Source organism: Panicum hallii, chromosome 3 (assembly GCF_002211085.1).
Source record: "Panicum hallii strain FIL2 chromosome 3, PHallii_v3.1, whole genome shotgun sequence".
Taxonomy (NCBI): domain Eukaryota; kingdom Viridiplantae; phylum Streptophyta; class Magnoliopsida; order Poales; family Poaceae; genus Panicum; species Panicum hallii.
The window spans coordinates 29,151,203-29,173,000 of record NC_038044.1 but is presented as its reverse complement, the minus strand read 5'-3'; the positions used below and the strand labels follow the sequence as shown (position 1 = coordinate 29,173,000).

At 43.5% G+C, this 21,798-nt stretch overlaps 1 protein-coding gene across 1 annotated transcript; it reads left to right on the top strand.

Moving 5' to 3' along the window:
* Positions 1-3,592: 3,592 nt before the first annotated feature.
* On the top strand, positions 3,593-4,224 carry LOC112885394 (glycerol-3-phosphate dehydrogenase SDP6, mitochondrial-like). Its single transcript, XM_025951025.1, has 2 exons — positions 3,593-3,935; positions 4,157-4,224. Exons 1-2 carry the CDS (start codon positions 3,593-3,595, stop codon positions 4,222-4,224), a joined length of 411 nt encoding a protein of 136 aa, XP_025806810.1.
* Positions 4,225-21,798: the final 17,574 nt, after the last annotated feature.

The following is a 21,798-nucleotide window of genomic DNA, read 5'->3' as shown; positions in this document are numbered from 1 at the left end:
ACCCCACATCCGGCAACCCCGTCGTGTCCCTCGCCACGACTGCAACGAGCTGCAGCAGATGGAACTCGCCATCACCGGTCATCCCGACACCGCCGATCGCTTGCTGGATGATAACCACGCTAACCAGGAGCTGTTCCCGAACCTCGTTGCCATCGCATCTGCAACCGGGAGGACTAGCTGCAAGGTGAAACCAAGTTGTTGCCTTCCTCGCCCAGAACCTGTTCGACGATATGCCTAGGCCATGCTACTGTCCGGCGCCGCCGTTCCTGACAAGCTAACCTGCAAGCCGCCATCACCGCCGGTGAGAAACCGAGGGCCTCTCTGCGAAACTATTTTATTATTTCATGTGCGCAAAGCAGCTAACTTGTAAAATTTGTAGGAAATCATAAAAATACCAAACTAGTTTTGTTTGAATCCTTAAGTTATCCTCGACTACTTTTATATAGAAAGTTTAAGCGGTATGTGTGTAGTTTTTGATGTAAATTAAATATTAGGAAATGAGTGTTTTATTTGTATCTCATGATATACGCATGTGTTGTGGCTGATTTTTGGAACTTAGGTTGTATGTCCCATGTGTAGCTCTGTGTAAAAACCTCGAGTTCTTTACTGTTCAATTACTTAGAAATTCGAGAACTTTGTTGTATGTGATGCAATGCTTAGATTTTATTAAGGATGTTTCTATTAATATTTATATCTGAAATTTATACTCTAACTTCCTTTTCGCATGCGTAACCCATAGTAAAAATATTAGGATTAATATTAGGCTATACACTAAATTATGAATTTATGCTTATTTTCAAAGAAAATTCATGAACAATAGCTCTAGTTCATGAAAAATTATGAGAATATTTTGAGGTGTTATTCTTGAGTAGTGTAATATGTTCACAAATTCTCAACTCATGATCAGGTGTAGAACAACTAGAATAAATAGAACCTGATATAATAATACTATATTGCTAATTAATCAAAGTAGGTCCATAATTAATGATAACCTAGAGTTATTAAAGATAATTAGCTAGCCAAATAAATAAAGTTATCGAATGTAATTAGTGTGATTAATTAAGATAACCAAACATGCTACTTAATGTAGTTAATTTAAATATTTGGCGTAAACGACCATGTTACTTAATGTAACTAGGTGGTTTACTTAATACTCGATAAATGATTGCCCAGTAAAAGAATGAATGATATGATTGGTAAATAGAATGTTGTTTATTTTGCATTGTTGATAAGTCTGATAGTATTAGCTTATAATTTAGTGGTGTTAAACCAATTTACCTAAAAGTATGCATTACAACTTGTATGCCATATTGATGTGATAGATCTGTGTGATGTTTAGTAAGCCCTTTCACACGAGTGCTCATGCCTTTGCCCTTGTCTTGATTGCAAACTTGTTAGAGCCCCTTTCTATATAAAGATCCTGGTTATGCCTTGTGTATCGACTGCTTAGTCAGTACACCTTTGTGCTATGCTTCAGCAATCGGCTACTAGCTCAGCCGATTTTTGATAGGCATGACCCTATCGGCCATATGCCTTTTGGCTGCGGATCTGTAGGACCTCCGTCGGCTATATGCTTACCAACCACACGCCTTCTTTAGCTGCACATCTATCGGCACAAGCCTATCAACCACATCCTCTTCAGTCTAGTTCCGCACTTGTGGTTCCATCAGCCTAGACCAAGTGTAGTGTTCTGTTCCACCTAGTTCTTGTAACAGGTCTGACTTAGATAACCCCATTGGCTGTACATCACTCAATTGTTGTACTGACATAATCAAGCTGATGCAACCACACCTAGTTACCTAGGATAACACTTAAGCACATCTCAGTTAGGCACAGCCAGTGCAGAGTAGGACAATCAGCTACACGGCTGATATGCCCCAGTAGATATAGGAGAATATTAAGGATGAAAACCGGCTACACAGCTGATCCACCAATCGGCTGAATACGCTGAAACACAGATCGTACGGATACATAGTTCAACTAGTCTACCAATACACCATCGGCTAGTTACTTGCACTAGTCAACTAGCTATGCCGATACATCACTCGACTAGTTCTACCCGATGTGTAAATCGGCAAATGTGCCGATGCACTAAATCGGCTAGAAGGCCAAATCACCGATCGACTAGTACACGTACACAAATCGGTTCAGCCGATGTTCACTAATCGACTAGTTTTGCTAAAGCATGGATCGGCTATGCTGATACGAACGCGATCAGTTAAGTACGCCGATACTCACACAGATCAGTTAAGACACAGTTGCTTTAAGAAACACCCCTCTGCTAAAATAATCGATACCTTCGTCGATCAATTAGGAAACCCTATCAATCGGCTACACAGGCCAAAGTACACAACCCTAGGTCAGTAAGATAGCACAGTCGACACGCCCCTGTTTGGCACAACCAAGGCGCATCAATTGGCTAAACCTGATGCACCCTCGTCGACTAAGGCAAGCCAATACACCAACCATCAGTTAGGCAAAAACATGCTGATAACTAAATCCAATCAGCAATATCCTTTCTTGTTCTATCCTTGGAACACTGTACCTTTAATATTCCTACCTCTATCAGCCATTTTAACCTTAGGTGAAACCAAATCGGTTAATCTCTTTTGCTCATATAAAGAAACTACTCATGCCGATTTCTCTTCTAAACAGAAATCAGCAGATTTCCTAATACTGTGTATCCTTCTTTACCAATTCTATCAGCTAAACCCCTATTGCTTCCAATTGGCTCTGTTGTAATCTTCAACCACTAGCCGATTTCAGTTAATTGTCCACCTAAAGCTCCATTTAAGTTTAGTTTCAGATCTTTTTAGTTGTTCTATGAGTAATATATTAAATGAATGTTGGATTGCAACTTTATTGTGGAGTAAGATAGTTTTATGTGCACATGTTGAATGTAATATTGCATTGCATGTAGATACGACTACTTCCGCAAACGATACCTACAAGATCTTCCAGAAGTCTGCGGAAGATATTTCTGAAGACCAAGTGAGCATCACCAAGGGATTATCTGAAGCCCCGAACCAAAGTTCGGAAGATAATAATACTAACATCCCTGACTCCAGTCCCACCAGTAAAGGCAAGCTCCGGTGCATAACCCAGTAATTAAATTACTACATTATGCAATCTTATACTTATATATTATATCCTGCATTAAGTCTAGGAGTTGAAATGGAACCCTAGATGCATTGATACTAGGAACCAATGTATTGAACCTGAGTCCATATCGGCTAGATGCTCTACTAAGGGCGTGTTTGGTTTCGCTTAAAATCGGATTCTCGGTGGAAAAAAGCGAGAATCCCGCCAAACGCTTTGACTGTAAGCTTGATTTTTTCTACCGTTGCTTCTTCATGAATCCGAAATACAACTAGCGACCGCTTTTTCTCATCGGCATCCTTCCCCTCGATTCGCAGGGAAGCGAACGCATTTTCCTCCGCTACCCCTCCCTCACCTCCCCACCCCGTGCGCCAGCGCCTCTCCCTGCCGCCGGCCTCCTCTGCACCGGCTCCCGCCCCCCTGCGCCCCTCCCCATCTCCAGGATCCCAACCGAACAAAGCAGACCCACGCGTCCGGCCGTCCAGGCGCCGCCATGGCCGCGTGGTGCCTCCGTCGTGCGGGCGCCGCCCTCGCCGCCTCCTCCGCCGTTGCCGTGGCCCTCGCTGCCTCCTCCGAACCCTCCGCCACGGCCCTCGACGCCGCGTGGCAGCGCGTGGCCCAGCCGGGGGTCGCGCCGCCCCCTCGCGACGCGCAGCGCGCGGCGCTGGCCAGGTCCACGCCCGCGGAGCCCCTTGACGTGCTCGTCGGCGGCGGAGGAGCAACTGGATGCGGCGCAGCGCTCGATGCCGCCACCCGTGGACTTCGGGTTGGCCTCGTGGAGCGCGAGGACTTCTCCTCCGGGTCTTCCTCCCGATCCACCAAACTCATCCACGGGGGTGCGTGGCCTTCTGCGAACCTAATAATCCCCACTGAGAAGATCTCTTTTGCTAGTAAATCTTTCCATTTTTTATTTTTTTATCAAATGCTGCCCCCAAAATTGGACTCATATCGAATCCTTTGTTATAGCTCCTGGGTTAGTGGTCCGACGAAGCGTGAAAGATCAAATTTTTGTAGCACTTTGGTGAATCACTGTGGCTATTGATGTTTGATGTGTCAGGGTCGATAGTGTTGTGCGGTAGCCTAGGATATCGAATTAGGCTCAAGGATAAATTGAAAATGGGCTAGGAGAACAGAAAAGATAAACTAACTGTAAGCGCTAACTCATTAATCTATGTTCATCATGACTATTATTTATTAGTTTATTTTATCATTATTATGTGTTTTATGACTATAATTATACTAATAATATACTTAGAATTGAAAATGATACAGAAATTCTATCAAAATGAGCTATTACATGACTCAGGGGCATATAGGTCATTTTACAGTCAGAACAGACAATTCAGTACAAATAATCAGGATTGCCAAACACCCTAGATTCTTCAGACAACAGATTCTCCAGACAGCGGATTATCAGAAAATCTTGATTCTCAGATAAGCGATTCTCAGATAAGCGAAACCAAACAGGGCCTAAATAGGGCCAGTAAAAGTCGGGTGATTTCCTGTCACTCGCGCGATATAGGAGTTGCTTGTTTACGATTCTGCAATCACTATAAGGATAATGGACAGGGTCATGTGCGATGTCATGACCTGAAGTTTTACCCTGTCTGTTTTGTCAAAAGTGGTTAAGGTCAAAATGTGTGGTAGTGGTGGCTAAGCGTTTGAAAGTACTAACCACATGCCGCGAAATATGGTAAGCGGTAAGCCTAGTAACCAATCGGCCCGGCAAGTGGACATACCTCCCACCACTCGTAATTTGGTTCTTCCCACGCACCGACATGCGGGAGTACGTTCTGCATGGCAGACAGGAATATGGGTTTTGTAGTTGCGCTACAAACGTATGTCCTGCATAATTGGTGTGCGTACGGTCCTACAGTCGCTTGTGGTGGACCTGATCCATGACCCGGAATGAAAGGCAAACGGTTGCTTCGGAACAATCTGTGGATGTTCCAAGCGTGTGTGTTAGGTTTACCTTGCAAGGTTGAATTCGATTCAGGAATCGTCCGCTTCTCACGATGATTGAGACTGCTTATCCCTTCTGCCACATCGAGTAAAAAGTGTAATTATTGATGGAACAATTTTGATGGATAATAATCTCTATCTTGCTTGTTTAGTATAGGTGCTTACCTAGAATGGCTACTCAAGCTAGAATCTGAAAGCTAAAACTTGAAAGTAGGTTATACTCTTAGTTGCTTTTCAGCTGAAAATAAACCCAAAGCCATTTCAAGCTTTCATGAGTCTAGTTATGGGCTAAAGTATTCCCAATCCCGGGTAAGCCTTGCTGAGTATTAGTATACTCAGCCTTGCTAGTTTTATGTTTTTCAGGTAAAGCCTTTGAAGACCCTACTCTTCCCCTGTCATGGCCCTGTGCTCTTCCAGATGGTTGGTCCGTGGAATGGGATCCATCCCTGGCCAACATTGGTGATGTCAAGTGATGTCGTGCCCGGGCTTAGCATGACATCCGTCTTGACAACGTGTGGTAAATCGTCGCGTTTGTTTTCCGCTGCCAAAAACCATAGCTTTAATAGTTTGTAATGTTTTCTCTAAGCTTGAAACTTCGTACTTCTTTTAGAAAACTCTTGTAATGTAATCCCCTGTGATGTAAAATATGATGGTGACTGTATCTCTGGACTCACCTTCGTGTGAGGTAACCTTATTCGATCCTGTATCGGTGGTTTATCGGGACGCTACCCGACAGGCCAAGGGATTATACTGTTTGAAGCACGTTGGAGCCCTCAGGAGTGGACTCGCGTACTTGAGCCGGTATAATTCAGGTTGGTTTTGCCACAGCTGGCTGGGGCTGAAGTCAGAAATGTCAATATCTCTCGAACTTTGGTTCGGGGCTTCAGTTAATCCCTTGGTGATGTTTGCTTGGTCTTCAGGAATATCCTCTGCAAACTCCTGGAAGATCTTGTAGGTACCGTCTGCGGAAGTAGTCGTATCTACATGCAATGCAACATTACATTCAAAGTGTGCACATAAAACTATCTTACTTCACAATAAAGTTGCAATCCAACACTCATTTAACATACCACTCATATAACAATTAAAAAGATTAGAGACTAACTTGGGTAGAGCTTTAGGAGGAACAACTAATTAGAATCGGCTATTTTTTGAAGATTATGACAGAGCCGATTGGGACAACAGAGGTTTAGCCAATAGATATGCTTTGGTCGTGCTTAACAGAGGCGTGTCTATTGTGCTATCTTATTGATCTAGGGTTGTGTACTTTGGCCGGTGTAGCCGATTGAGAGGTGCGTCGGTTTTCTAATTGATCGATGAAAGCTTCGATCATTCTAACAGAGGGGTGATTCCTAAAGCAGCTGTGTCTTAACTAATCTATGTGGGTATCGGCATACCTAGCCGATCACGTGCGTATTGGCATAGCCGATCTATGCTTTAACAAAACTGGTTGATTGTGTGAACATTGGCTGAGCTGATTTGTGTACGTGTTCTAGTCGATCTGTGAATTGGCATGCTAGTCGATTAGTGCGAGTAACTAGCCGATGGTATATTGGTAGACTAGTCAAACTATGCATCCGTATGGTCTGTGTCTTGGCATACTCCACCGACTGGTGGGTCAGCTGTGTAGCCGGCCTTCAGCCTTAATGTTTTCCTATATCTATTGGGGCATATCAGCCGTGTAGCTGATTGTTCTACTTTGCACTGGCTGTGCCTAAATGAGATGTGCTTAAGTGTTATCCTTGGTAACTAGCTGTGGTTGCATCGGCTTGATTACGTCAGTACAACAATTGAGTGACGTACAGCCGATGGGGTTATCTAAGTTAGACCTGTTACAAGAACTAGGCGGAACAGAACACTACACTTGGTCTAGGCTGATGGAACCACAAGTGCGGAACTAGACTGAAGAGGATGTGGTTGATAGGTTTGTGCTGATAGATGTGCAGCTAAAGAAGGCGTGTGGTTGGTAAGCATATAGCCCATGGAGGTCCTATAGACCCGCAGCCAAAAAGGCATATGCCCGGGTCATGTCTACCAAAAAAAAATCGGCTGAGCTAGTAGTCGATTACTGAAGCACAGCACAAAGGTGTATTGACTAAGCAGTCGATACACCAGGCATAACCAGGATCTTTATATAGAAAGGGGCTCTAACAAGATTGCAATCAAAACCAGAGCAAAGGCATGAGCACTCGTGTGAAAGGGATTACTAAACATCACACAGATCTATCACATCAATATGGCATACAAGTTGTAATGCATACTTTTTAGGTAAATTGGTTTAATACCACTAAATTATAAGCTAATACTACCAGACTTATCAACAATGCAAAATAAACAACATTATATTTACCAATCATATCATTCATTCTTTTACTGGGCAATCATTTACCGAGTATTAAGTAAACCTCCTAGTTACATTAGGTAACATGGTCGTTTACGCCAAACATTTAAATTAACTACATTATGTAGCATATTTGGTTATCTTACTTAATCACACTAATTACATTCGATAACTTTATTTATTTGACTAGCTAATTATCTTTAATAACTCTAGGTTATCATTAATTATGGACCTACTTTGATTAATTAGGAATATAGTATTATTATATCAAGTTCTATTTATTTTAGTTGTCCTACACTTGATCATGAGTTGAGAATTTGTGAACATATTACACTACTCAGGAATAACACCTCAAAATATTCTCATAATTTTTCATGAACTAGAGCTATTGTTCATGAATTTTCTTTGAAAATAAGCATAACTTCATAATTTAGTGTATAGCCTAATATTAAGCCTAATATTTTTACTATGGGTTACGCATGCGAAAAGGAAGTTAGAGTATAAATTTCAGATATAATTATTAATAGAAATATCCTTAATAAAATCTAAACATTGCATCACATACAACCTAAGTTCCAAAAATCAGCCATAACACATGCACATAACACGAGATACAATTAAAACACTCAATTCCTAGTATTTAATTTACATCAAAAACTACACACATACAGCTTAAACTTTCTATATAAAAGTAGTCGAGGATAACTTAAGGATTCAAACAAAACTAGTTTGGTATTTTTATGATTTTTTTCTACAATTTCCTACGAATTTTACAAGTTAGCTGCTTTGCACACATGAAATAATAAAAGAGTTTCGCAGAGAGGCCTTCGGTTTCTCACCGGCGGTGATGGCGGCTTGCAGTTTAGCTTGTCAGGAACAGCGGCGCCGGACAGTAGCATGGCCTAGGCATATTGTCAAACAAGTTCTGGGCGAGGAAGGCAACAATTTGGTTTCACCTTGCAGCTAATCCTCCTGGTTGCAGATGAGATGGCGACGAAGTTCGGGAACAGCTCCTGGTTAGTGTGGTTGTTATCCAGCAAGTGATCGGCGGTGTCGGGATGACCGGTGATGGCGAGTTCCATCTGCTGCAGCTCGTTGCAGTCGTGGCGAGGGACACGACGGGGTCGCCGGATGTGGGGTCGTCGTCGTCATTGTGCTGCTGTTGTGCTTGCGTGAGGGAAACATGTTGACACAGCCAGGAACTCTCCCTCTCCTGATCACTCGCGCACGAATGCAAGGAAGGAGATGCACAGTAATTCCAGCAGCGAACGCCCCGACCGCAATGACGGCCAGGAGCTAGCCTCCACGCCATGATCCGCAGGACCCGCTCGACGTCGCCATGAGCCAATCGCTCGTCCGGACAACACGGCCTCACCCATGCAGATCAGCGCCACGCACACCACTTCCCTAACTAACTTCAACCATGGCCACCGGAGCTTCCCTGCAGCTCACGCACGATCCGGTCCACCAGCGCGCCATGGCCCGCACAGCCGGACCCGCTCCTGCACCGCACCTGTGCGCATCCACACCGCGCCACACCAGCACACGCCGCCACCAGCTCACGCGCGCCTGAGCCGCCCTGCGCGCCGCCGCTCCGGCTCCCGCTCGCGCGCGCCGCCGCTCCACCACCGCGCCGAGCCGCGGCCGCCCCAGCCGCGCCAGCTCCCGCGCCCGTGACGCACCCGAGCCGCCCGCCAGCGCCGCCGGCCTCCGGGCCAAGCCGCCCCGCGCCGAGCCGCAACCGCCCGCTCGGCGCCTTGCGCCGCCGCCTCGGGCTCGCCCGCGCCGTGCGAGCGCCCACCTCGCTCTGGCGCCGCCTGGAGCCCGAGCCGCCTGCTGCCGCCGGGGCAGGAGCGCCCTGCATGCCAGCCGCCGCTTGCCTGGTGGAGAAGAGGAAGGGAGGCAGGGGAAGTACCCCAGGACAGAGGCACCGCCCGCGAGAGATAGAGATGCCAGAAGAGGATAAGGGAGAGAGAGAGAGAGAGGAAGAACAGAGAAGAAGGAGGAATGAAATTCCCCAAGGACTTATGTGTAAATTTAGAAAATCACAGGGACCTTTCTGTAAAGTCAAATTTTCCATCAATCTAAAACCCGAATGAAGAAATGCCCAAAATGAAAGTTGGAGAGTTTTTCAAACTCTACAATATTGCTTTAGGGCTCAAGTTCAAAAACTCAAAACTTATATCTTTATACGTGAAGTTTTGAACAAAAGTTGGGTTTGAATTACTTTTGTCCTAAAGAGTAAAATTTTATAATATTCAGGACCTAAATGCAAGAATTTATGACACGTCATGATGATGGGATAGACTCGTCATAATGATTAGATAGACATATCATAATGACTTGCACCTTTTACACTTTAGTCCTAAGTAATTTTGAAAGTTACTTTTGTAAATCAAATACTTGCATAAAAGGACTTGTACTTTTATAAAATTACATAAATACCCTTATTTTCACCACTTTACCCCAAAATTTTTACACACTTCAACACATACATTTCAAATGAAGCTTTTGGATAAATATATATTTTTACAAGGGATAAAATAAGAAAAACATATTTGCAAAACTACCCTTCACTTATTTTGAGATTACCTCCCATCCAAATACATTTTGCAAAAACAACCCTAGGTTTTTCTGTAATTACAAAATATCCTTTTTACTTGCACTTTAAATTTTCAAAAACTTCACATAAACATACACAAGCTTTACACTAACAAACACATACTTCACACTAACAATTTATGTGCCTAGTTTACAAGTACATGAACTGTCACAATCGCTGTTCATACCCCCACATTTTGCGGTACCCCTGTGAATACATTGTTTCGATAACGTATGTTAACGTCATCTGTACGGCGGTAATTATACAGATGCTGTTTCTATAGTGAACAGTAATGTTGGAGAATGCTTTCATGAGTGCTGGCATGAAAGGTTCATATATATTGTGGTTTTCTGCAGGTACGCTAACCACGGTTAAATAGGCTAAGACGAATAAGAAATTTTCAACTAGCTATTATAGGGAGAGACGAACATATTGTGCCATCGTAACTAATCACGTAAGTCCAAACATATTTGGCAATGATTTTGAGTTGTGAGGACGCGCAGCATGTGCATGCATATCCCTTGATTTGATTGAATGAGTATCATGGTTTGTTGTTTTAAGGATGTCTAGAGTGTTGTTAGTCACTAGTACAGCCTTGAAATGGTCATACCAGCAGCCTTAGGATGTAATGTTTCGGCCTTTATCGTTTCATCCTCAAGATCTATAACAGCCCTCCGATTTTCAGACTTTGCTGTTATCAGAATAAGCTCTCTTGTTTCTTTTACCTTGTGAGTTTTTAGCAGAATAACTGCATTCTAGTCATTCCATAAGTCTATAGTACGGCGTTCCTACACTCAATTTCAAAATAAAATCTACTCTTCAAGTAAATTTGAAACACCATTTTTCATTTTCCCTTTTGAGGAGTCATGCTTCGTAATATGCTTTGCTTAAACACCCTTAGCACCTGCACACATGCTTGATAACATGATTAAATATACATGTGCTTTGTCATCTACCCCCAAAACCCACTAAGGGGCCTAGATATCTTTCACAAACCATCCAAGAAATGGTGCTCAACTTTTTACAGAACAAACTTACTTGCATGAGTAGTTTATTGTAAATTTTGTAGATTTTTCCTATGCAAGAAACAGAGGTTAAAATTCTAGTTTAACTGGATCTAGGATATAACAAAAGTACTCGAAACAACTAGTTGTGATTGGATTCAGAGCATGAAATTTTTATGAAAGACTTTACTCTTAGCATTGAAGGTACCATCCAAATTTTATCTTGATTTAAATCTTCAGCTAAAAATTATGTGGAAACAATTCAAGATCTTTTTACAAAGTTGTAGATCTTAACTTAAGGAGTCTAGAACATCTGAGTTTGTGTTCTTAGGACTTTTCTATGAGTTATTTTGCATCTTCAAAGTTAATAGATTGGTTTTCAAAGTTCTAGTTTTAGGTTTATAAATGAGTCCCTGAGATTTTACAGAAATCTTCTCGAAAAGATTGAAATAAAAAAAGGGGTCCTTTGTGCAGGGGAACGGCGACCGCCGGCCAAATTTCGACGACTAGGGTTGCCGGCGGTGAGGGGCGAAGGTGGGAGAGGCAAGAGGGGAACAAACCGCACCTGTTTGAGGCCTTAGGTGGGAAAGGGCTGGACCGAGGCGGCTTGCCGACGGTGGCACAAAGAGTGCGCCGGGTGCGGGTGGTGGTGGTGGCGCTCCGGTGAGGAAGATTGCGCTGGTACCGGCCGTTCAGCTACCGTGTGAGGCAGGGAAGATGGTGGGAAGGTTGGTTTGGACAATGTGGGGGCGGAGTGGTGCGTCCACGTGCTGGTGACTGCTCGCCGGAGTTGGTGTTGGGGCGTTGAGCTCAGGGGCCTCTGGTGGGGCTTTTATAGGCGCGAGGGGGAGAATGGTGGCCTGGGCTCGAGCCGCAGGGGAAGGCCCAAAAACAAGTATTTAAATGGCACATAATTTCATGTGAATTTTTGTACTGTTAGCCCTTAAGTTCAACTAGACTTTTGTTGCTCTTGTTATGATAGAAGTGCCATTAAAATTTTAGAGTCATTTGTGATCAACTTTGAAAATTATAAGGGTTTATTTGCAAGAGTTCATATGTATATGCATATATACATGTACACATATTCATTTGCTTGAAAGGTAGATTTTAATAGGTTGTTTTTTACTTTTCTTGCTCTTTTGTACCTGATTTCATGTTATGGATTTTTGTTTAGTCTTTTAGACACCTAGGGTGTCACAGCCAACCCCCTTAAAAAGAATCTCATCCTGAGATTCGGATAAAAACTAAGTGCGGAAAGTGTGTACTTGGATGGAACCAAGAAAACCAGGAAAAGTTTGATTGAGATAACTCTCAGTTTCCCATGTGGCTTCTTCTTCAGTGTGATGATTCCACTTAATTTTATACATTTTAATCACCGCCCTTCGGGTACTTCTTTCCTTCTGGTCAAGGATTTTGATGGGTTGCTCAACATAAGAGAGATCTGGATCCACCGTGATTTCTTGTTGTTCAATAATTTTGGTAGGAACTCTAACACATTTCTTTAGTTGAGAGATATGAAAAACATCATGAATGGATGCAAGCTGTGAAGGAAGTCGCAATCTATAGACCAAGGATCCACATTCTTCAATGACTTCATACGGACCAACATAATGAGGGCTAACTTTCCTTTCACTCCAAACGTTGCACACCCTTGGTTGGTGAAACCCGAAGGTAGACATGATCACCAATGTCGAATTTCAAGGGTTTTCTCCTCTTGTCAAAATAACTCTTTTATTTAGATTGGGCTGCTTTAAGATTTTCTTGGATCACTCTCACTTTGCGCTCTCCAGTTTGTGACCAGCTCAATAGAGTTTGACACCTTCGACCATACAATGCCTCGAATGGAGTCATTTTTAGGCTCGCTTGATAGCTGTTGTTGTATGAGAACTCTACTAAAGGTAAATATTTATCCCAATTCTTGTCATACTGAATGACACAAGCTCTAAGCATGTCTTCCAGAATTTGATTTACTCTTTTAGTTTGGCCGTCGGTCTGAGGATGATAAGCTGAGCTTCAGATTAGTTTGGTACCAAGGGATTCTTGCAATTGTTCCCAAAAGCATGCTATGAATTGAGTGCCGCGATCAGAAATGATTGTCTTTGGGACACCGTGTAGACAAACAATACGATCCAGGTATATCTCAGTGCATCTCTTGGCCTTATAAGTGGTGTGTACGGGAATAAAATGAGCAGTCTTTGTAAGCCTATCTACAATAACCCATATAGAATCGTGTTTCTGAGATGTATTGGGCAAACCAACAATGAAGTCCATACTGATGTCTTCCCATTTTTAGGATGGTATTGGCAAAGGTTGAAGTGTACCAGCTACTTTTAAGTGGCTAGCTTTCTCTCGCTGACAAGTGTCACACTCTGCAACATATTGGGCAATTTCCCTCTTCATCCTGGTCCACCAGAAGTTTGGTTTAAGGTCCTAATACATTTTGCTACTACCTGGATGAATAGAGAATTTGGAAAGATGTGCTTCATCAAGAATTTGCTTTCGGAGTTCGTGATTTTTCGAAATGACAATGCAACTTTCAAACCATAAAATTCCCTTATGATCCTAATGAAAACATCTGTACTTCTCCTCGCCTTGAGATAGTTTCTGCTTGATGATCTTAGCACCCTCATCATGTTATTGTGCCATGATGATACGGTCATGAAGAGTGGTTCAATAGAGATGTGATTCAAAGTTCCCTGAGAAATCATTTCAAATCTAAGTTTCCGCATTTCAGAGCACAACATCTCATTGTATGATGTGGCAGATAGGCAATTGCAATGAGCTTTGCGGCTGAGTGCATCCGCTACTACATTAGCTTTTCCTGGATGATAGTGAACCTCAAGATCATAATCTTTGATTAATTCCAACCATCGTATCTGTCTCATAATCAGGTCAGCTTGTGTGAATATATACTTGAGACTCTTATGATCGGTATAGATGATGCAATGGGTGCCCATAAGGTAGTGCCTCCAAATCTTGAGAGCGTGAATGATAGCTGCTAGCTCAAGATCATGGGTTGGGTAATTCTTTTCGTGGGGCCGAAGTGCACGTGAAGCATAGGCAATAACCCAATTGTCTTGCATAAGCACACAACCTAAACCTGTACTAGAAGCGTCACAGTAAACGTCAAATGGTTTGGTATTGTCAGGTTGAGCTAAGACTGTGGCAGAACCGCCTGAATTATTCCGGCTCAAGTGCGCTAGTCATCGCTATACAACCGACACTAACTCAATGCACTTCAAACGGAACAACCCATTGGTCTGTCGGGTCTCCACCCGATGCAACCACGGTTCAACAGGATCGAAGCAGGTTTACCTCGCATGAAGGCGAGTTTACAATCGCACAACAGCTCACCAACTTTTAATTCACAGAATATTAAACATTATAACAAACCATTTCAAACTTAAGTATACTTATACAAACATTGTTTAAAAACCACAAGCTATGCAAGCTTGTGTAGAGTTACAGCGGAAGAAATAAACACGCGACTACACACGTCGTGGAGGTTGACACCACGTTCAGCCCGAAATATGGTGTCATTCCGGAGGGTCACTGCCAGCCGGGGATGGATCCCACTCCACGGACCAGCCAAACGGAACAGAGATTGGCCATGTTGGACCATCCGTGGGGTTCTCAAAGGTCATACCTAAAAAATAGACTAGCAAGACTGAGTATACTAATACTCAGCAAGACTTAACCGGAATCGGGTATACTTAGCCCATAACTAGACCATGGAGGATTTGAGAGGCTCTGGTTTTTTTTTTGCTGAAAAGCAACAAAGAGTATGATCTAACTTCCATGTTTTAGCTTTCAAATTCTAGTTTCATTAACCATTCTAGGTAAGCACCTATACTAGACAAACAAGGTAGAGATTAGTATCCATCAAGATTATTCCAACAATAGTTACTGTTCTTACTCTATGTGGCAGAAGGAATAAGCAGTCTCAATCTCCGCGAGAAATAGACGATTCTGAATCGAATTTCCAAACCTTGCAAGGGTAAACCTAACTCACACGCTTGGAACATCCAAAGATCGTTCCGAAGCAATTGTTTGCCTTTCATTCTAACTCGTGGAACAAGGCCACCACAAGCGACTGTAGGACCATACGCACATCCAATGTGCAGGACGTACGTCTGTAGCGCGACTACATGACCATACTCCTGTCCGCTGTGCGGAACATACTCCCGCACGTCGGTGCGTGAGAAAAACCAAATTACGAGTGGTGGAAGGTATGTCCACTCCTCGGGCCGATTGGTTACTAGGCTTACCGCTTTCCATATTTCATGGCATGTGGCTAGTACTTTCAAACGCTTAACCACCACTACCACACGCTGCGACCTTATCAACTTTTATCGACACAGATGGGGTAACCCTTCATGTCATGATACTGCACATGACCCCGTCCATCATCCTTATAGTGATTGCAGAATAGTAAACATTCAATTCCTATATCGCGCGAGTGACCGGAAATCACCCGACTTCTGCCGGTCCTATTAGCAGAGCATCTATTCGATAAGGACTCAGGCACAATACAAAGGTTCCTAAGATTCATGCATCTAGGGTTCCATTTCAACTCCTAGACTTAATGCATATTATAGATATATAAAGATAAAACTGTATAAGTAAAGTAATTTAAAATACTGGATTATGCATCGGAGCTTGCCTTCTTGAGCGGGGCTAGGGTCAGTGATGTCAAGGATTTCTGAACTTTGGTTCGGGGCTTCAGTTAAAGTCTTGACGACATTCGCAGGATCTTTAGAAATCCTTTGCTCAGTTTCCCGGACTAGCTCGTAGTCTCCGTCATCGACTGTCGCTGACTCTACATGATATGCAATAATTTAAATTAGGTGGTTCTTGAGTTAAGTATTTTATTTCACAATAAAGTTGCAATCCAACCAATTGATAAATATAACTTCATAAAACAGGAGATTTGAATTCAAATTCACTAAGTATACTTTAATTCAATATCAAATTACTTGATTTAATAGAATTAAGTCAACAAGTTTGATTTTTATTTCGAAATCCACAAAGGCTCTAGCCTTAAATTTTTGTGGGTAAGCTATCTTCTAGTGGATGAGCTTACTGTGAATTTTTCATAATTTTCTGAAAACAGAAACTAAAGTGTTTGAGCTAAGTTCAAATTTCAAGTTTAAATGCAAACCTTAAGCAAAACAATGTTGTAAATTCCCAAAATATTTACTATGGACTATTCTATTGCAGAACATCACATGGTAAAAAGATCTAAGCATGAAAACCTTAGTAACATGCTGGAATAAATTTAAACTATTTCTAGCTTGATTTGCATAGGTTTAAATTAATTCAAACTAGGTTTCAGTAATATAGGTGAATTTTTCACACAAGATCACTTATACCCTAAACAAGCTACTCACCAAAATTCATAAGAAATAAAGTTAACATGCAAAAGTTACACACAAGATACCCTTTTGTTAATCTTTAAATTAACTCTAAAAATATTTGGTTTCAAACTGAACTCCACTAACAAAAGTTGTAGAGCTAAACTTCTGGAATACAACAAAGTTAGTTTGGTAATTTTTGGATTTTTCTACAAATTCCTATGGATTTTACAAATTGGCTGATTTGAATTAGAGAGTGGGTACTGATTTCCAACAGAAAGGCCCCTGGAAAGATTCAAATCCTTGCAATTGGGTCCTTAGCCGGGTTACACAGGAAAACCGATCGGTGCCGATCAAATTCTGGCGAGGGGGCTCACCGGCGGCGAGGGGCAAGTGGGGGAAAAGGTTCAGGAGCTCACGGCGGTCACGGGGGTGGCCGGTGTTGGGGAAGAGAAGGGCCGAGGTGGCGGGTCGACGGCGAACAGAGGTGGGCGGCTGAGGTCCGAGGGACGTCGACGGCGTTCCGGTGGCCGGAGGGCAGGAGAGCGGCGGGGAAGTGGCTAGACAGCTTCTACGCGATGACGTGGTGCTAGTGGTGTGCTTGGCCAAGGCTAAGAGGCAGTAGATCATCGGGACGATGACGAGGCCGAGTGGCGGTGGAAGCTCGAGCTCACCGGCGCTGTGGTCCGGGCGATCTAGCGCTGGAGAATGAAATTGGGCGGGCTTGTGAGCTTCAGTGGGTTGCTGTGGTGCTGCTAGAGCTCTGGATCAGGGGTGGGAAGCGGCAGCGGCGGCTGTCGACGGTGAGCCGAGGCTGCGGCGGTGCTTCGGTGAGGTGGAGAGCTCGGGTAGAAGAAAGGTAGGCAAAATGGGCGTGTGCAAGTGCAAGAGTAAGTTCATGAGGAGCTCCAGGACGTGCTCAAGGTCCAGAAGAAGGCACAGCTGCGCGGGAGCAGCTGCTGGCAACCGGCAGGAGGCGTGGCGGCTCGCGGCGATGGCGGCGTGATGTGGAGAAGCAGGGAGGGGTCCAGCGCAGGGTGGAGAGCGGCGGCGCGGTGGCTGGGGCGGCATGTGGCGCAGAGGGAAGCGGCGCGGGGGCAGCAAGTGCTTGGCACATGGCCGGTGAGGGCGGCGGGGGTCGGGCAGAGAGAAAAACAGAGAGAGGGGACTGGAGGTAGATGAAGGGGGACTTAGTTGCAAATTCCCAAAAGTGCAGGGACTCCACTGCAAAGCCTAGTTAACTTTCAAACCATAGCTCAAATGGAAATGTGCCCAACAGCAAAAGTGTAGAGTTCAACAAGATCTACAACTTTGCTTTAAGGTTCAGCTTCAAAAGAGTTAAGGATTTGAATTTAATATAAAACTTGGTAAAAGTTTAAACTTTAAAGAAATCCTATTTAAAATCTACACTACACTTGCATCCTTTGGGTAGTTTCACCTCTATTTGCGGTTTTAAAAGTAAGTTCTTGACTTTTTGCAAAACAACCTTCATATATTTTGATTTTACCTCCCATTCTCACCCATTTTGCACCAAAGGACCTAAATTTTCCAGAATTACACAAATACCCTTTTCCCTTTGCATTCAAGTCTTAGCACACATCCAAAAGATCAAACATACATACTTTCTACTAGCATCTAGTGTGTTTTAATCCTAAGTACCTGAATGTCACAAAGACTGGGGCTGTAGTCAAGTGTTCACGAAGAGTGTGGAAAGGTTTTTTACAGTCTTCATGCCACACAAATTTTACTCCCTTCTTCAACAGTTCGGTTATAGGTTTAGCAATTCTGGAGAAATCCGGAATGAAATGGTGATAATAACCGGCTAAACCAAGAAAACTACAAATCTGATGAACGGAAGTGGGATTTTTCCAATCCATCACCTCTTGAACTTTACTGGGGTCAACTGAGATACCATTACTGGAGATAGTATGGCCTAAAAATTTCACACTATCCAACCAGAATTCACATTTGGAGAACTTAGCATATAGCTGATGGTCTCTGAGGCGTTGGAGAACAATGTGTAAATATTTAGCATGGTCCTCCTTATCCTTAGAATAGATAAGAATGTCATCAATGAAAACCACGATAAACTTGTCAAGCTTCGGCATAAAAACCAAATTCATGAGATACATGAAGTAGGCAGGAGCCTTTGTGAGACCCAAAGACATGACTAATTACTCATATAGTCCATATCGAGTGGAGAAAGCAGTCTTTGGAATATCTCATGGTTGAATCTTGATTTGATGATATCCAGAACGAAGATCAATCTTGGAAAAGATTTTTGCTCCAGACAACTGATCGAAAAGAACATCAATGCGAGGAAGTGGATATTTGTTTTTGATAGTCACCACATTGAGAGGCCGGTAGTCTACACATAACCTCAAACTATTATCTTTCTTCCTCACAAATAGGGCTGGGCAACCCCAAGGTTAGGCACTTGAACATATAACCTTTGTCAAGAAGTTCTTGCATCTGTATTTTTAATTCTGCTAATTCCTTGGGTGGCATTCGATAGGGTCATTTAGAGATAGGTGCAGTGCCTGGCTGCAGTTCAATGACAAACTCTATATCTCGATCTGGTGGCATGCTGGGTAAGTCATCCGGGAAAACATCGGCATACTCACGTACCACCAGAATTCCTTCTATTTCAGAGCGGACCTCAATGAGAGCACATGAATTTGTGCATTCTCGGAAAGGCAAATATAGAGTGGTAGCTCCTTGGGTTGGGGAATTGATTTCAATGGCTCGGGAGGGAAGATCTAAGGTTACTCCATGCCGAGTCATCCAATCTACTCCCAAAATAATATTGATGCCTTCAAGTGCCAAAAGAATCAAGTCGGTTTTGATGATTTTGCTACCCAATTTAATTGGCACATTTCTTATGAGTTGATTTGAAGCAATATTACCAGCTGGTGTAGCTACCATGTATGACCCTATTGTGTGACAGAAATCCAAACCCACTTTTGCACCGAATTTTGCACTAATGAAACTATGCGATGCACCAGAGTCAAATAATATAACAGCGGGCTTGCAGTGGATAGAAAATATACCCGTCATCACTGGTGCGCCATCAAGAAGCTCTGCAAGGGTGGTGAAATTGATCCGTCCTCGCTTGACTTGAATAGTCTGCTTCTTGCCCTGATTTCTGGTGTTGGTATTGCAGCCTTGGCCCTGAGCTTGCTGTCTGGACTAAGGGCAATCTCGAACAAAGTGAGTAGAACTCCTACAATGGAAACATCGCTTTGTGTTACTCTAGCGGGGTGGCTGCTGTATATTCAGCCTTGGACCATTTGGCTATGGAGCAGGGGGTCTTGCCACACCCTGTTGCTGAGGGGGCCTAATAATCCAATGTCCTGGCTGAGGGGCATTATGAAGAGCTTTAGGTGCTGCATTCTGCACTAAACGATACCTTGGTGGCTGAGCACGGTCCAGCTGAAGCCTTCCTCTTCTTTTCTGCAAGATGGGCCAAAATGCAATCCTCTTGGGTGATTGCCAAATTAACCAGCTCATTGTATGTGTCCGTTCTGATGGAATTTAGACGTTCCTTCAGCTTGGTATTAAGACCTCTACAGAAATGATCCTGTTTCTTGGCATCCGAGTCACCATGATAACCCGCGTACTGAGAAAGGTTGTTGAACGCCTGAGCATATAGAAGTACAGTGCGGGTACCCTGAGTAAGAGCTAGAAACTCATTCAACTTCCTTTCCATGAGACCTTTAGGGATATGGTGGGCTTGGAACGTATTCTTGAATTCGTCCCAAGTGACAACATGATCCGCCGGAAACATGGCAAAATAGTTGTCCCACCATATACGCGTAGTACCACGAAGCTGCTGCACGGCAAATCGAGCTTTATTGGCTTCAAAACATGGCAGTGTCAATAAGGCAAACTTGGATCCAATGGTACGAATCCAAGCGTCTGCATCTAATGGTTCCTCCATATTGTTAAATAGAGGGGGTTGCGCTCCAAAGAATTTCGAGTAACCAGCAACTTGAGGTTGGGGTGCATTGTGCACACCCTGCTGCTGATGATGGGGTTGCTGCCCCTGGACAATCTGTCGGAGTAACTCGGTTTGAGCGGCCATCACATCCACCAGACTAGGTGGTGGTGGCGGTGGCGGCGTCTGCTGCGACCTGCTGTTGCTCACTCCGAACCCATCAGGATTTCCATGGGTTGCCCCAACCATCTCAAACATGGAGGTTTAATATCAGCAAAAGCTTCATAATTCTCCCATGGTTCAAAAAGATAGTACGGGAAAATGTAGAACTTGATAGGGTTGATACAAATGGGTGTGCGATCTGCGTCTGGTTATGAGAAATTTCATAACTCACATTCTTTTTATCTAAATTCTTTCAAAGGTTGGTGGTGATTAAGAAATTTAGTGGCCTAAAACTGTGGCATTCAAAACACCTCCGACTACTCCGTCTTTGACTACATTTTCGACTACTAGGACTACTAATCCAACTACTATGGCTGCATCACTGACTACTTCGTCTGCATTTCCGTATACTAGGACCACAACTGTCGACTGCTATGACTCCCTCATCGACTACATCGACTACCATACGTCTTCTTTGACTATATTGCCGACTGTTTCGACAACATCTACTACACCATCAACTGCATCTTCAACTGCTTTGACAACATTTACTTCGACTTCCACTACATCTTCGACTGCTTGAACTATACCATCATCTGCTACGGCTACAGTTCAACTACACTGTATCTTCAACTACCTCAACTGCATATCCGACTGCTTCCACCTTATCTTCAGCTACTACGACTATACCTCCGACTGCTTCAGTTGCACCTCTGTCTAGCACGACTACAACTTCGACTACACTGTATCCATGTCTGCTTTGACTGCATTCCCGACTGCCTAAGTTATACTTCCGCTTACTACGACTACACCATGGTCTACTTTTACTGTATCTTCGACTAATACGACTACTTCTTCGATACGTCGACTATATTCCCGACTACTTGAGCCACACATCCGACCATTGCAACATTGATTTCCAACTGCCTGCCAATATTCACATACATCCAATCCTTCATTAAAGCCTACCTAATTCGAGTGCTCTAGCTGCTAGGCTACATTCCATATATCTGGTGGTACTCATCTCTAAGCTAGCCTATTACCACCTGTCCAAAAAGTTAGGCTACACTAAGAGGAGTATATATAAAAGTACTCCGAAGTCGTCGCCTAGTAGTCCTCAAGGTTGTTGACAGACGACTTGCTACGCGCGGGGGAGTGAGCTCCCATCTGTGCACGCTGTGGGACTACAACATCATAATCAAGGTCAGAGACACCCTCTATCTCCTTGGGCTCCTCGTCACTGTCAATGTCCATCACATCCGGTGGACGTGAAGGGTTGCCTGTTGTGCATGATGCATGTCGATATGTCCATTGGCATCCTCCAAATCGATGTTGTG